This window comes from Gallus gallus, chromosome 1 (genome assembly GCF_016699485.2).
Source record: "Gallus gallus isolate bGalGal1 chromosome 1, bGalGal1.mat.broiler.GRCg7b, whole genome shotgun sequence".
NCBI classification, from domain to species: domain Eukaryota; kingdom Metazoa; phylum Chordata; class Aves; order Galliformes; family Phasianidae; genus Gallus; species Gallus gallus.
Genome location: NC_052532.1, coordinates 185,269,676 through 185,284,728, shown reverse-complemented (window position 1 = coordinate 185,284,728; position 15,053 = coordinate 185,269,676). Strand labels below are relative to the sequence as shown.

General features: G+C 48.5%; 1 protein-coding gene and 1 long non-coding RNA gene across 4 annotated transcripts in view; one reads left to right on the top strand and one right to left on the bottom strand.

Moving 5' to 3' along the window:
* The window catches only part of SESN3 (sestrin 3), a 45,729-nt gene extending 40,102 nt beyond the window's left edge, over positions 1-5,627 (bottom strand). For both annotated transcript variants that reach the window (XM_015280554.4, XM_015280561.4), the window contains exon 1: positions 5,411-5,627. In XM_015280554.4, coding sequence (XP_015136040.2) covers positions 5,411-5,524 — 114 coding nt within the window. In that variant the 5' untranslated portion in view covers positions 5,525-5,627. The remainder of the gene's footprint in view (positions 1-5,410) is intronic.
* A 344-nt stretch (positions 5,628-5,971) lies between these two features.
* Positions 5,972-13,965, top strand: LOC107052369. 2 transcript variants are annotated; one of them, XR_006931254.1, is made up of 3 exons: positions 5,972-6,481; positions 7,503-7,641; positions 10,724-13,965. It is a non-coding gene; the product is annotated as an uncharacterized LOC107052369 (long non-coding RNA). The 2 variants fall into 2 exon arrangements; XR_005850080.2 differs by having other exon boundaries at positions 5,972-6,991.
* Positions 13,966-15,053: the final 1,088 nt, after the last annotated feature.

Here is a 15,053-nt window from a genome sequence, read left to right as displayed (position 1 = left end):
TTTTACATTTTGGACCTTCACAGACCACGTTCCCCATTTCTGCCCCTAGCCATGCAGGTGGGCTCAACACTGCAGTGACCTGAGCTGGTTTCTCCCCAGCTCCATTCCAAGGGACCAGAGGACAAGCACACATCGTGTCACAGACAACAGAGTCACTACAATCAGATTCAATAAAGAGTTAGCTCTTCATGCCAAAGACTGCAAATTGTTGTGAGAACTTCTTTAGAAAGAAGCCCACCAAAGACCTAAAGTTGCCTACATGGCAACCATGAGTTAAGATAACTACCGAGTGACCAAAAGCAGCCTAAAACTACAGTGGACATCGTTCACATTTACAAAGTAAGATGCTCTGCTAAGCATCATGGTCAGTTATCCAACACCAACCACAGTACCGGAGTACCAAACCACAGAACAGCAACGTGAAGATGCTGCACCATGGAAAATCAGAGGTGTTTTTCAAGCAAAGGCAAAGCAGCTTTAGTTTGCATATGTTCAGAAGCCACTGAGCCAGGCTGGCTTTCCTTAAAATAGTTGAGACGTCCTTGAGAGGCCTTCTGATTTCTACAGAACAGGTGACAGCACCTCCATGCGCCCCCATGACTCACGGTGCCATGCATTTTCGCTTACACGAGCTTCTGAGACCTGACATCAGGTTATTTTTGGTTCACTTTTGGGCTATTTTCTTATTCACCCACATGGAACAATGAAGTGAATGAAAGTCTCCCTCCTCTTTCTCTTTTTTTTGACATGACCTCAACTCACTGAGTCTAGGCCAGTGCTATTGTTAGCACCACATCGTTTAATGACGTTCACAACACTTTCTATCTTAAAAGCAGATGTATTTTTGACAGTCTAGACCTAGAACAAACTCTTCCAGAACCTCACAGCCCTGGACACTTCATTTTCCATCCTAAATGTATTTATGACCATTTTATATCCATCTGCTCCTCAGCTTATTTCTCCTTGCTGGTTCTTACTGTCTGGTGTATTTATAGACATCATAACCCCATATTTCTGCTGGATTAAAAAAGCAAAGGTCTTTTACTCTCCTTCTTCAAAGTAAGTCATCTATTTCTCTGAGCATCCACCCAGCTTACCTCTGCACCTGTTGAACTGGGATCCATCCTGGCTTCCCTCCTCCCAGCTGCAAAACCCTGTAGAACTGTCCTGGGCCTCTCCTTGGCCCCTCCATGGAGCTTTACCATGACTTATGGGTAACAAGCAGTTACAGGTGACTCTTACATGCCATGCCATTGCACCTCACCCCAACTCTAAGTACTCTGCTGATCAAGGTCTCCAGCTTGCTGTGAAACACCCTGCTCTTTCCCCAGATGGGCAATATTTACTGCTTCTGCCTCCTGTATGTATCTGAGAAATGGTCACACTTCCATCATGATTCCGGAAGGTGTTAAACCAGATTCATTTTGAAAGCCATCTACTGAAAAGCCAATGTCAGGCACCTCTCACTGCAGCCCACCCCCATCCCCAGCTCCGTCACCCCACTGCTTACCACAGGAACAGGAAAAAAAAGACAGAACAGGTCAGACCACAGGTCTGCAGTGCCCACAGTGCTGGCACAGCTGATGTGCAGCAGCCGGCACAGCTTACAGCAGCACCTGCCCACAGAGCTACCACATCCTATTGACAGGTCTCCTGCCATTTTTTGCTCACAAGTTCACCCCAATGCTTTCCAAACCTATTTAAACTTTCTGCTACCGAGAACAACATTCACTTCCAGCTGACTTGCTGGTGAAGCCAGAAATTCGGCCTGTGATGTTACTTCAGATGTTTAATGAATGAGATCTAGTTGCAGTCAATCCGCAGCTCTCAGAAGAGGACACTACAGCAGATCTCATCAGCAGAAGGCTACGATTTAAGTCTAGTGTGACCTACTTTGGTGGTATCACATGCATTTTTCATTTATCTGTATGCTTTTCCTTCTACATCAGTTCTAGTAACTTGCCTGCTGCTGAGACTTGTGTTGGAGCAGACTGGCATGGGGGATGCAGAGCGTGGAAAATTCCATCCCTCACATTCAGGGCTATTTTCCTCCCAGAGGATCACCCACATTTGGCAGGTTTGTGTAAAAATGGGAACAGATCTGGGATTTGAGAGCTCTCCCAGGACACCAGGAGGGAGGTGGGCTCAGGCCGGCTCAGCAGGCCTCCCCTCGGCTGCCCAGCACCGCCCCCCATCTCCCTGACACCTGGCACAAAGCAAGCGTTGAATTCTGGGAACACTCTAACTCATTTTCTTTTCTATCTCTCCAAGCTGTACTTACACAAAAGAGATCCTTTTAATCACAGAATCATAGAATCACCAAGGTTGGAAAAGACCCACAGGATCAGCCAGTCCAACCATTCGCCCATCACCAATGGGTCTCACTAATCCATGTCCCTCAACACAACGTCCAAACGTTCCTTGAACACCTCCAGGGTCGGTGACTCCACCACCTCTCTGGGCGCCCCTTTACTATCTATGCTTTGCCATTTGCAACTGAGCTGCACCAACTGGTGAATTCTCCCTGTTCTTACATTTCCCGACGTGCTGGAGTTCTTCCACCCCCAAGACTCTCTGCTTACTGCACAAAGCCTTCCTGAGGCAGTTATTTGTCCAAAGGATTACCGAGCCCCTCCTGTGTGCACCCTTCAGGCTTGCTCAGGATGCTGATTTCTTTGGGGTTTGGAACAAGCTGCAGCCCTTGCCCGCTCCTTTACCTGCACCCAGCTGAGGACTTTCCACCTCCAGATCTGATGACCACGTGGGTCACAGCGACAGCAATGGCTCTCAGCCACCTCTACGAAAAGCTCGGCTCCAGCACTCCCACACCACTTCACTCACAGTCCAGAAGAGCCTCACCTATCACTCCATGTCATCCTTTGATTTGGGAAGACAGCTCAGCTCTCAGGGCTACAACCACCCCTCCGATCAGCAGCAACTGTTCTTCAAGGGTACCTGGTAACCTGAAGTGTCCCATAACAATGAAACCAACTGGAAATGGTTCTTTTTGTTACAAAAAATCTTCCTTGTAGGCTAATTTAACTGGAGGAGTGAAGTTGCTGGCAATGCCCTACCACAGAACTTTGTCACATTCATCCACTGCGATGAATCAGAAATGATCTGAAACCTGAAGTACTGCATCTGGCCGCTCCTGCTGAAAGAGAAGCTCACCGTCACCCATCAGCATCCAAAATCTCCCAGGCTATTTCCAGTCTCACCCCATGGCACCGAGCTGGAGGCTGCTTTGGCCTCGTGTTGTACTGACTCTGCAGTGCCCAGCTGCAGGCACCGAGTGCCTCCAGATAAAGGCTTGAGACTGAGGAGGGCAGAAGAGATTCAGCATGTTTTAAGGCCAATCATCCTTCCAGCATATTATCACATGAGCTTAAAAAAATAAAAAAATAAAAAAAAATACCATCAAAAGAACAGATGAGGCAGCACTTATCTGAAGATTATTACTCTGAGTCTCAGGTCAAATCTGCATCTCACTTCCACTAAGCCTTGTTGTTTTCTCCCTGTTTTCTACTTGCATGCTTGCCAACAAAGTGCAAAAGGCTAAAATTTACAGCGATTTTATTATACCAACTTCTGAATGATTACAGATGGGAGTCGGCAGCTTTCTGCTTCTATGTTTATTGCCCTGCCTAAAAAAAACAGATGCAGCGATGCCCCGGTGCAACCAATGCAGGCACAACGCACACCTCAGGGCACAGGCTGGGCTTCGTGGGCTACCAGCTCTCTCTTTTCTTTCCCCACTTTTGCAGCAGTTTATGCGACGGTGGACAAACCAGGGCAGGTTCCTAAGCTTTGCCATGCAGTCATTACCACAGCACCACAGAATGGCTGAGGTTGGAGGGCACCTTAAGGACCATCCAATCCCAACCCCTGCCATGGGTTGGTTGCCCCCCACCAGCCCAGGTTCCCCAGGGCTCATCCTTGAGCACCTCCAGCAATGGGGCACCACAGCTCTGTGGGCAGCTGTGCCGGGGCCTCACTGCCCTCCGAGCAAAGGATTTTCTCCTCAAATCCAATCTAAATCTCCCCTCTTTTAGCTTTAAACCACCCCCTGTCGTCCTATCGCCGTTATCCTCCCTGATCACTGAAAAACACCTCATCTGGGAAAGTTTCCTGTTACCTGGACCGTAAATCCCACTCCTACCCCCCAGTATCAAAGCGGCACACAAACCCGGCCCTACCCTCCAAAAACCAACAGCAACTTCACCACTGCAATTTAATTTCAGACGTGCCAGCGCTGCCAAACACCACTTTATTTGTCAACACAACGTCTGGATGACCTGGCAGGAGGCTGCACGCCCCCCTCCCCGCTTTCTCCACATATGTGGCATCGCTTATGGCAGCTCCGAAGCTGTTTCGTGCTTCAACCCCACAGGACTCCTCTCTTCGGGTCTCCGCTGCCCCGAAGGCAGCACTGCAGCCCGGGGGGGGTTCGGCCCCGCCACGAAACGGTTAAGCTGCCGATGTGCAGCTCTGCTCCATCGCATTTCTTGCAGGCTGAGCTCAGAGCCCAGCGCCGAGCATCGGCCGTAACACGATCCAAGAGTTTATGGAAAAAATAACTGCGCATACCAAGCACGCACATTTAATAAGGTTTTCTTTCCATTCAAACATGATTTTTGAGATCTACCCGGCCCTCCGACCGGGCTCTATCGTCTCTCCTCCCCCTCCCCTCACACACACCTCCTGTCCAAAAACCGAGCCCTTAAAAAAAAAAAAAAAAGGGCGCTCGTACTGCAGGGAAGAGAGGCTGGAAAAACAACTTTGATTGGCACTCGGCCTGACCCGCAGAGGAAGAAAAACAGATTTTGGACAAAGAGCGCAAATATTTGAGCTCGTTGACTTCGAGACTTTCTCAGCGTGTCGGAGGACGAACCCGGAGCGGATGGAATCGGAGTCGCTCCCGGGTTGGGGGCGGCCGCGTTCGCACAGCTCAGCGCTTTTAATTCATTGGCGCAGCGCGAGCGGAGCGCAGCTCGACGGGGCCGCGGAGCGGTGCGGCACAGCGGGGGTCGGCTCGGCCGCTCGGAACGGGGCTGCGCTCAGCGCACGGAGCGCGGCTGCTGAAGGCCTTTTTTGGGGGGGCGGTTTCGTGTATTTTTTTTAAAGCTTGGATTTCCGGAGCTCCTCATCCCCCAAAGGCGCTGGGGACGAACCTCCCAGGTTCCGTAAGCAGCCCCGCAGGGACCCCGGGGCGGCACCGCCAGCCCCCCGACGCTCCCAGCCCGCTGCCTTCACCCCCAGCTCCCAGCCCCGAGCCCTCACACTGCGCGCATTTCGCCCTCCTCCCCCCCCACAGTTCTCTGCACCCCACGGCCCCACTCCGAACCCCCCGGACCTTCAGCATCGAGCACCCCCGCTGCCCCTCTGCACTCACGGCCGTGCCCCCCGCTACCTGTCTCGGCACCTTCCGGCAATTGCCGCACACCCTGTACTGGCCGGCGGCGGATGCAGCGCTGCCGCCGCCGCCGCCGCCGCCGCCGATGGAGCCGGCGCCGAGCCTGTTCATGCTGCCGGGGCCGGGCGGGAGTGCGGCGGGGACTGAGGCTCGGCTGTGCTGGGCTCCGCGCCGCTCAGCAGCCCGCGCCGCCGGCCGCCCCCATCCTCCAGCCGCGGCCCCAGCTCCCCGCTCCGGGCCGCTGCCCCCTGAGCACACACCCCTGCGCGCTCCGCCAATCCGCGCCGCCGGCCCCGCCCACCGCTTCGCCGACCAGCCAATCCCGGGAGCCACACGCCGGTGACCAATGGGAAGGGCTTTCGCCGGCTCCCATCTCCGGGCAAGCTGAGAAAAGGGGCGGGGAAAGGGGCGGGGCCAGCGCGGCGGAGGGGCGGGGCCGGCCGCGTCTCCGGGCAGCGTTGGGCAGAAAGGCGGGGTCAGCGGTTCGGCGCGTGTCCTCTGCTGGCCAATCGGGTGCCTATGCAAATGAGGCGCGGGAAGCCCCGCCCCCGGGGTTGTGAGGGAGCGGCTGTGGCGGCCGAGACGGGGGGTGGATCGCGCTGTGCTGCCCGGCCGCGCTGCGGTACCGACCCGACCCGGCCCGGCGACCGGCCCCGCTCTACGGCGGGCAGCCCGATAGGCACAGGGAGCGAGGACCGGGAGCTGGATGGCGGTGTGGAGGCCTGAGGCGAAGGCTAAGCCTGCCCCTCCCCGGGCCGCCTTCAGCGAGCTTCGGCGCGGGTCTCCGCGTTGAGAGAAGTGATGAGTCAGGTTTGCTCGGCTCCATGCTAATGCACGGAGATGGAGGGTGTAATTAGTAGAGAGGCAGGGCTGTGATCTGCAGCGCGGGGCGGCCGGGCCACGCACCTCCTCTGTGCTTCAGAGCGTCGCTGAAGTTCTCCTTGTTTCGTGCTCCTCCAGCCCCAACGGTGTATATGCAGGGTTTGGTGGGAGCAGAGCCACAGACGTCGGAAGGTGTCTGTGTGTGAAACACCCCGCGTTATGTAATTCTGATGTTGAAAGATGACGGTAAGAAGGATTTGATTTAGTCATGGAAACTGAATATTGCGGCTCCCCAAATCTCTAAGAAGACTTAGGATGTTGCATACAGCGTTCTCAAGGTTTCTCCCGTCCAAGTAATTGTAAATGGCCCGCTTGAGAGCTGTGATCTGCTTTATATGCTTTCATCCATTAGAATACCTCCTGTCTTTGCAAAACGACACATTGTGTAATTTAGGCAACTGGCTGGGCTAAGAAGGGCACAATGAAGTGAGTAATTTACATCTCTTAGGGAGATTAATTGAACCCAGCTCTGGTCGTCTTCAAGAACTACTGAGAAGTTTCTCGGCAAACTTCTCCACCCGAAGTAAAATCACAGCCTCTGCCACCTTGCCCCTTCCAGCAGCTTCTGAAGGAATCTTCACCTCAAACAGAGCTGTCAGCAGCACTGAGGGCTGCCACTCACCAGTCATTTCAATGCGGAAAGCACTCGAGACACAGCAACAGGCAACAGAACGCAGCGCTCACAGAGAAACAAATGTAAGAGGTTTTTATTCCCCAAGCAGTATGGTAGAAATAGCATCCTAATGCTTGCTGGAGTGCAGATAGTTGCTGTGCCATGTTTGCATCCCACATGCTGCAGCATGGTACTATTAGCACTAAAGAGACAGCGGGAAGCCAGACAGGTTAGTTTCCATCAGCTAATCTGAACGTAATGCTAAAATGTAAGTAAACAACATGAATGATGTAAATGGCTTTTTATTTATTGCTGAGGTCTATGATATTATCTGAAATGAGAAGCTTTAAAACAAGCAGTAGAGGATCAGGGTTATTATAGCCACAAGCAGCAGCTGACTCTATAGCACAAGATCCATTGGAGTAATTTGCTGTGAAAGGGCCTGGTTCAGAACTCAAACCTGTTGGTAAGGACAGGAGCAGGCAAGTTTGAAACACAAGTAAGATAATGGTTTTGATTGGGTTAATATTTAACACTGAGTACTGGCAAAAACTCAGATTTCTTTAATAGCATTCATTTATTTTATTTTGACAGTGACAAGTACCCACGACTGGACATCCTCAGAAACACGGTTGTGTCCTGTTCCTCTCCACTGCAGTTATTCCCACTCAGAGTGACCACTTCAGAGCTTTAACAAAGCCCATTACAAACGGGAACATTTTCCGTTAGCCAAGTGAGTGTGAAAGTAAAGCTGACACGTAAGGCAACTTACAATTGGAGAAATTTGATATCTAGTCTCTGTTCTGCCACAAACTTCTTGTGAGAGGAGGAGGGACATACTCTCCCAGATGCCTGAAGTACTCTGTGAACTACCTCCCTTAAACTATAAGCACTTAAGTACCTTTGTGGCTCCCAGACTTGCCATTCAGCTGTTTAGTGTCTGAGAACTCTCAAGAGAAACATACACTTTGTGTTTCATTGTTTCTGGAAACAATACAGCAAATAGAAGTCGACTAACCTACTTTCCTGCACTCCCCCAACAAATTCTCTTGCATATCTATTCTGAAACTCTTTTTTTTTCTTCTCTTTTCTTTATATAATCAGTTTTGATGCCTAATGGAAGTGGAAAAAGTACCTAACTGGGCCAGATGCAGCGCATCTCCAGTATCAGTATTAAATAATTGATTGACTAGAGACCATTTAAAAAAAAAAATGTCAAGATACCTGAGGCCTTTGTCTAGATGCAGTATTTTGAAATGAGTTGTTAGGATCCCCATAGCACAGATCATGTAAAATGCTGTATATGTGCTTAACTTATGCCATCGGCAAGGTCCTGATGCCTGGCAAGACATGTGCATTGTGTGACTGAATTTAAGCCCTTGGCTTGTTCCCTTTCAAGTTAAACAAATGTGTAACTTCTGCAGGTCTTTGCACAAGCTGTCTTCTTTGTGAACACAGCCACATTCCTGAAAGTTCTCCTTGTAAATTTATTTCTCAAAAGAAATATTACAAAAAGTATCTGGTACTCCCTTCACCATTACCTGTCAGCTTCTATGATCCAACTGTACCTTAGTTGTTGTCTACTGCTGTGCATTTCTTTCAGTTCCTGTCCAGTTACTGAATGGTAAAGGAAAGCAGAATCCTGAAGTTATGAGGTAATTAAGTTACCAGCAGCCTGGCACCTTGACCTGCCCAGAAATCTTAAGGTGGTGGTGAATTCTACAAACACAATCGGTCTTCTCTGCTGAGGTCACCCAAAGAGGCTGCCAGTTATTGCCATGCATGGGAAAGGGGGAGAATTTTTTTCTTGATGGCATGTACCACAGTGGCTTGAGACCATCACATCCTTCCAGACAGATCACTGACCTGCCAAGTCGGATTTGCTTAAGTGGTTACCGGTTTCAGCAGAATTTTATCATTGGTGATTGAAAATTTTGTGAAGTTTTACAACCAAAGAGTAATACTAATTAATAACAGAGGAACACGCTTCCAAAGGAAAGTAGGGTTTTCTCTGCCTTCTTAAGTATTCGGGTGCATTCTTGAGAGACATATTACAGCCAGGCATGGGTTCTGTGCTCACTGTAGGAGTAACCGAATGAGATGCGAAAGCCAGAGTTCACCTAATGCTTTATGCAGCCTTTGAGCTGGTTCAAATCAATCAGCTAAGAGATGTAGCCCATCAAAACACCAAGCTGTCTTCACCCCTGGTAATGAGCACCTACACCATGGTGGGATGCCAGATTTGAACTCACTTTGTGGCTGTGAAATTTCTGCCTGGACTTTCCTAATGAGCAAGTAGAGAGCGGTACGGTGCATCTCCACTGCCTTCCAGAAAGCACTGCACCCAACAGCCATCAGCTGAAAACCAATCTGTCCACGCAAGCTAAGTCGGAAGATGCTGCGTAGATGGGCTGTGTCCTGGAAAATTCCACCTGGCCGTGGTGTGCATGCAGATGCTACTGGAGTGCTCAGTAGGTCCACATCTGTTCTTCCTGTGATGCAAACCTGCTGTAGAAGGGCACAGTTCTTTCACTCTCCATACATAAGTACAAAAGCTTGATGCTTCCTGAAAAGGTCGGATTGAGAAGATCAGTGCTGTAAAACTGAACTAGTTATGCAGTGGATGTGTTTGCAATTCAAAGACCTCCAGCAGCTCAGAGAGAAAGGAAAGGATGAGGCAGCTGCCACGCAATAACTCAGACTGGACTGCTACAAGACTAGAGATTTCATAAGAAATTAAAAGATCCTCAAATTTTGTTCATTAAAAACAAAGCAAAACAAAACAAAACAAAAACCCTTCAGAAGCAGGAGAAGGGGATATGTGAGCACCTAACTAGAGACTTACCCACTCTCCCCATCTGACTGCCACTCTAAAGCCCTGTGCAAGTGTCAGATGGGTGACTGACATGCTACATGCCTTTCATTTCTTGAGTCTATGAATCATTCAGCAGAGCCATATGAAACATGGATAGATAGGAAAATTGATATGGTTTCTCAAAGGTCAGAAAAGCCAGCACATTACCAGCATGTCAAACAAGTGACAGTCCTGCATTCATTATCACCAGGCTTGGTGCACCATTTTAGCATTGTTTGCACAGGACTTTTATTGCGTTCTTTGAGGAAGGAAGGGCAGCAGATAAAGTTTGTGCCCTGACACTACAAAATGACTTCCCATCCTCAAAATTACACACGCAAATTTGCAAAATGAGTGTTCAGATAATTACATGAGAAGGCGAGATGTCAGAGTTTGTGGAATTCTTCCTCGAGGGTGGGGGCACACACTTTTTCATTAGCAGCATTTAAACCCTGACTAGATAAAGCACTCTTAAATTATGTTTATCGTATGAAACAATTACAGCCTGGCCAGGAGAACTGAACTTGCCAACTCAATAGGCTTTTTAAATATCTAATTTCTTGGACAAATACGTAATTCTAAAAAACATTACATCACTACCCAACCAAGAAATCCTTTCTCTCTCTGTTTTTCTGTGGTTTGCACGATAATTTGCTAAATACATTTCAGCGTGTTGTTTACTTCAGCTCAGCCTTCTGAGACCACACAGGCCAATGCTGAGACAGTAAATAGGGATCATCTAGGAAAAAAAAAAAAAACAGGTTATGCTTCAAGTTGAGTTGGGAAATATTCAAGTTCACTTTGGAAGTATTTTGGGCCATACAATTTTGGGGGGGTGATACACTGGGGAAATGCATTAATTGAAAGAAAATCCAAAAAGCATGACACAGGTAGCCTTGTTAGTGGTCTTCCTCCTGATTCAGGAGAATTACAAATGATCCCTTGTAACGTATTCTTGTAGATGTGAATCCTGTGAACAAATGCTGGTGAGTCCAGGATTTGAGGTCTGCACAACAGCTGCTGACTCATCAGGATTTTGTCACTTCCCTGAAGATGTTGCTGAGTGTTGGCTTCGGATCTCAGGTGTCCCTCATTAAGAACTGCCTATTTTGCCTCAAACCCTCTTGTGGCAGCCAGGCTGCTGAGGAGCCAAGAGTTCAAAAGCTGAAGGGCTAAAAAGAGGGCAAGCAAGAGGGAGCTTTGGTTCAGTTGTGTGCCTGGCCAGCCTTTTTTTTTTTTTTTTTTTTTTTGCACAGATGTCTTTGTCTTGCTGGAAAAAAAGTTCTCAAGCAGCAGAACTTGTCTGTTCATATTTTGCAAATGAAACACATGGTACGGCATGATGCCATGTTAAAGATGGAGCTGATCAGTGAAATTAGCTTCCGTTACTCACTGGCAATGGTATGGCTTTCATTATTTTCACAACAAATACAAAACTCAGCAGCCTTTAGGATATGGCACATAATTAATGTCCATTTCCCATTGAAGCCCCCCAAGATATGACTCTAAGTACATTGGAAGATGAGGCTGAATTGTAACACAGTTTTATTCTTTGTTTCTGGACAAAGAAGGCTGAAGTGATGAAACATTTGCATCTGTTTTAAACTTGGCTTATTTCATTTTTAATTTTTTTTTTTTTTAATCCCACTGCATTATTTTTCTGACGGCTACACCCTGAAAAAACAGGTTGTCAGTGCAAGCAGGGTTTTCTCAGAAGGTACCCACAAGAAGCAATTAGACGTGTGAGCAAAGGCAGTCAGCACATGGGATCCTCCCCAGCGAAACAGGCTCAGCGCTGAAGGCTCGTCTGCATGGCATGTTTCTTCTTTCATCGAACACCAGCAAAATGCCAGGAACATTCCTGGACAGGAGAAATCTTGAATTCTGCAATTCAGCCTTAAAGAAACACTCCTCTGGGGAACTGCCCAACTGCCTGATGGAAATGAGTGACTCCTGTATGCAGATCTGCCTTCGAAGACTCTGACCTATTTCAGCCCAGCTTTGCAGAACACACAAGCTCTATTTATGATGCTGCAGGAAGGGAAAGGCAGGGTGCAAGCAATGCACCTTGCTCTGCTGGGAAAGAGCTGGCAGCCCCAGCTCCAGCAGTGAAGCCCCGCATCAGGAGATGGTGGGACCTGGCTCCTGTTGGGGCAATGAGTAACATCATCACATCTGACTGAACCTCTGGCATGTAGACTTGACTACTTACTCTTGCTGCAGAAGCATTTATATTGACACAGATTCAGGAAGATGCTGCACAGCAGAATCAGGGAAACAACTGTTTTATAAGCAGAGTGATGCCTTCATACAGCACAGCAGTGTGATCTGCGATGGAAAACATAACAGGACTGTATTCCACAGCAAGGTCATGTTTTGAGAATTTTATTCGTCCTCATTTCTATTAAAGTGTCTTTTTACAGGGAGAAATAACTTCTTTTAGTTATGCTGTATTGCTCTTGAAACTTAACCTTCCTCTAGCTGGGCTCTATAAATCACGGATTTTCTTATAAACAGATTACAGATCCACTTACATCTTTGTATTATTTGGCTCCTTCATTTCAGAAACAGTATGGGCCATATTCTTCCCTGGCATAGCTCCATTCCCAGTATTCTTATTTTGAGGATGCTGGGCCAGATTCCTGATCTCTCTGCTTTGTCAATGGGCGCTCAGAGCCATGCTGCTGCGATCACTGCTGTCACATATCAGTAACACCACTCTGCTGCTGAGCAGAACATAGCCCTCTGCTTAAACAGCACTTTGATCAAGTGAAATAAGGAAAATATTGCTGAATGTAGCCTTCAGCATATTACTTGTTCTGCTGAAAGATCATCCGCTCTTGGCTTAGCTTATTTCAAGCATGACAGTCCAGGAAAAAGAGTGTACCTGTGAGTGAAATAAGACTCAGTGGGAGTCAATAAGACCCAAAGTATTGCGGTATTCATAAATGTATATTTGTGCTGAAGCATGCTAAACCTCAAAGGCTGGATATAAATATCAATGTCTATTGAATTTCAGGAAGAGATGGCTGGTGGAAAGCATGCCCGATGCCGTTCTGCAATGTGCAACCCTGTTTACACAGGGGCTATTCATAGGCACGTTCCTGCTGCTGGGCAGGGAATTTGCCTCTTCCCAGCCAGCTCATGCAAAGCAAATTCTCCTCTATAGTTCTCAGGCTGGAGATTTAGCTCCCTTGAAGTAAAGCAGCAGTGCTGTGCTTCCATGCAAGCGATGGGCCAGCTGAAGGTGCGGGACAAGGAGCTGCCCAAAACCTGCCAAAGGACAAAAGCAGCTTCATAAAGGCAGAGGTCAAAATGGCACTGATGTCTCCTTGTGATCAAATGCAGGCTGCACTTCTTTAATCAGAAAATGTGCCACAGTTGGAATCCGGCAAAATGAATTCTAAGCACGTCCCTTCTGCAGCCAGTTTTCCTTCTGCCCACTGGGACAGTGGAGAGATGACACAGTTCAGAAGTAAACCCACAGCACGGATTTGTGATTCTGTCAGATTGGGTTCTCCTTCCCCACTCCTGGACTTGCTCTGGAGGTCTCTAGGCTTTATGAAGCTGTAATGGACAAGGAGAGCACTGGGGAATTAAAGCCCACCTGCCTCCTGCTATCCCCTTTCAGGGCTTTTTGGACTGGTGCTTCCTGGAGCTAGTGAGATCCGTTCATGAAAGGTGCTGAATGGCAAACACAAAAGTCCAGAAAGAGTAGTTGTCTTAGGAGTTATTGAGAACAGTGCCTACTACTTGACAAGCTGCAGAGAAAGTAAAGCCAGAAAATGCCCACATTGAGAACAAAGCTGATGTGACGACTGAGTGCCTGAGAATGGCACCAATGGGAAGAGCTCAGCGCGGCATATCTGGAGTTATCTGAGTGACTGATGGAGATAAATTGTGTTCTGCTCACCAGAAAGGCAGTGTGATAGTTCTGGTGTGATCTCATTTTCTTCTGCTATCAACGCTTTCCTGCCGTTCATGCTGGGGTGATTAGCCAAGGCAGGATCTCTCAGGAGAGGTAAAAGGCCTGGTGGGATGTTGGCCATCTAATTAGCTGCCACTCTCATTAGCTCAGGGAAAAAGCTGTGTGGGGTTCCCTCCCCCCTCCCCAGCACCTGGGTTACATCCATCCGTGAAAGCTATCAAAAGAGGAGAACGCTTCTTGTTGTGAGTAAACGAGGCATGGGCATGGCCTGTGCTGGAGCCTGCTGCCTGTGTTTGCAGGAGCTTGGACAGATGCACAGCACAGGACAGCTGGAACTTGTCACTAATCACTGCAAAACTGCCAGGGGCACTGCACCTGGGGACAGGCATCTGGGTGCAAAGCTCATGCTCAGACCTGAGCACAACCACGGTGCAGCAAGAGGCTGCATGAACTGCATCTGCACTGTGACAGAACAGATTCATAGAATGACTTTTGTCCAAACATGCTTGCTCCGTGCAGGTGTTATGCACATGTGGCAGGCTTGCAATTTTCCCACTCAAAGTGTTGCAGAAGTGCTAACACTTGGCTCTTCACTTTTCAGGAGGATGACAGAAGCTTGTGCTGTGGGCTTCTTGCACTGCCGAAGGCTCAGGCAAATGAGCAGTTTGCTAAGAGCTATTCACAGCTGCTGGCTGAAGCTAGGTGGATGTTCATGTGTTCATGGTGAACTGAGAAGCAAAGGTGACGTCCATGTAGCAGAGTATCCTGAGAAGCAGTGAGACATGCATGAGCTGTTGCATAATTATACATGGGAGAAGAAAAATCTATGAATAGTTGTATTTAACATCATTCTTTACACTTCTGTTAACGTCTCTTGCCAATGAAGAGCCTGAAGACTTGCAACCTAGAGTGGCTAGAGGCTCCTCCCTTGGAGTATTAAGGAAAAAAGGAGAAAACCAGGAGACCCTGCAGAGGTGAGGTCAGATGACACCACAACCAAAACTTCACTTCACAGTGAGTGCAATCACAGCAACATACCTGAATGAGAGGCTCCAGCTGGAGTATTGTGTCCAGGTCTGGGGCTCCCAGCACGGGAAAGACTTGGAGCTTTTGGAGAGAGTCCAGAGGAAGGCCACGGAGATTATCAGAGGGCTGGAAGAACTGGCTTTGTTCAGCATGGAAAAGAGAAGGCTGTGGGGAGACCTCATTACAGCCTTCCAGTATTTAAAGGGAGATTATAAAGAGGAAGGAAACCAACTTTTTACATGTGTAAATAGTGATGGGGAAGATTTAGGTTGGATATCAGGGGGAAGTTCTTTACCAAGAGAGCGGTGAGGTGCTGGAACAGGCTGTCCAGAGAGGT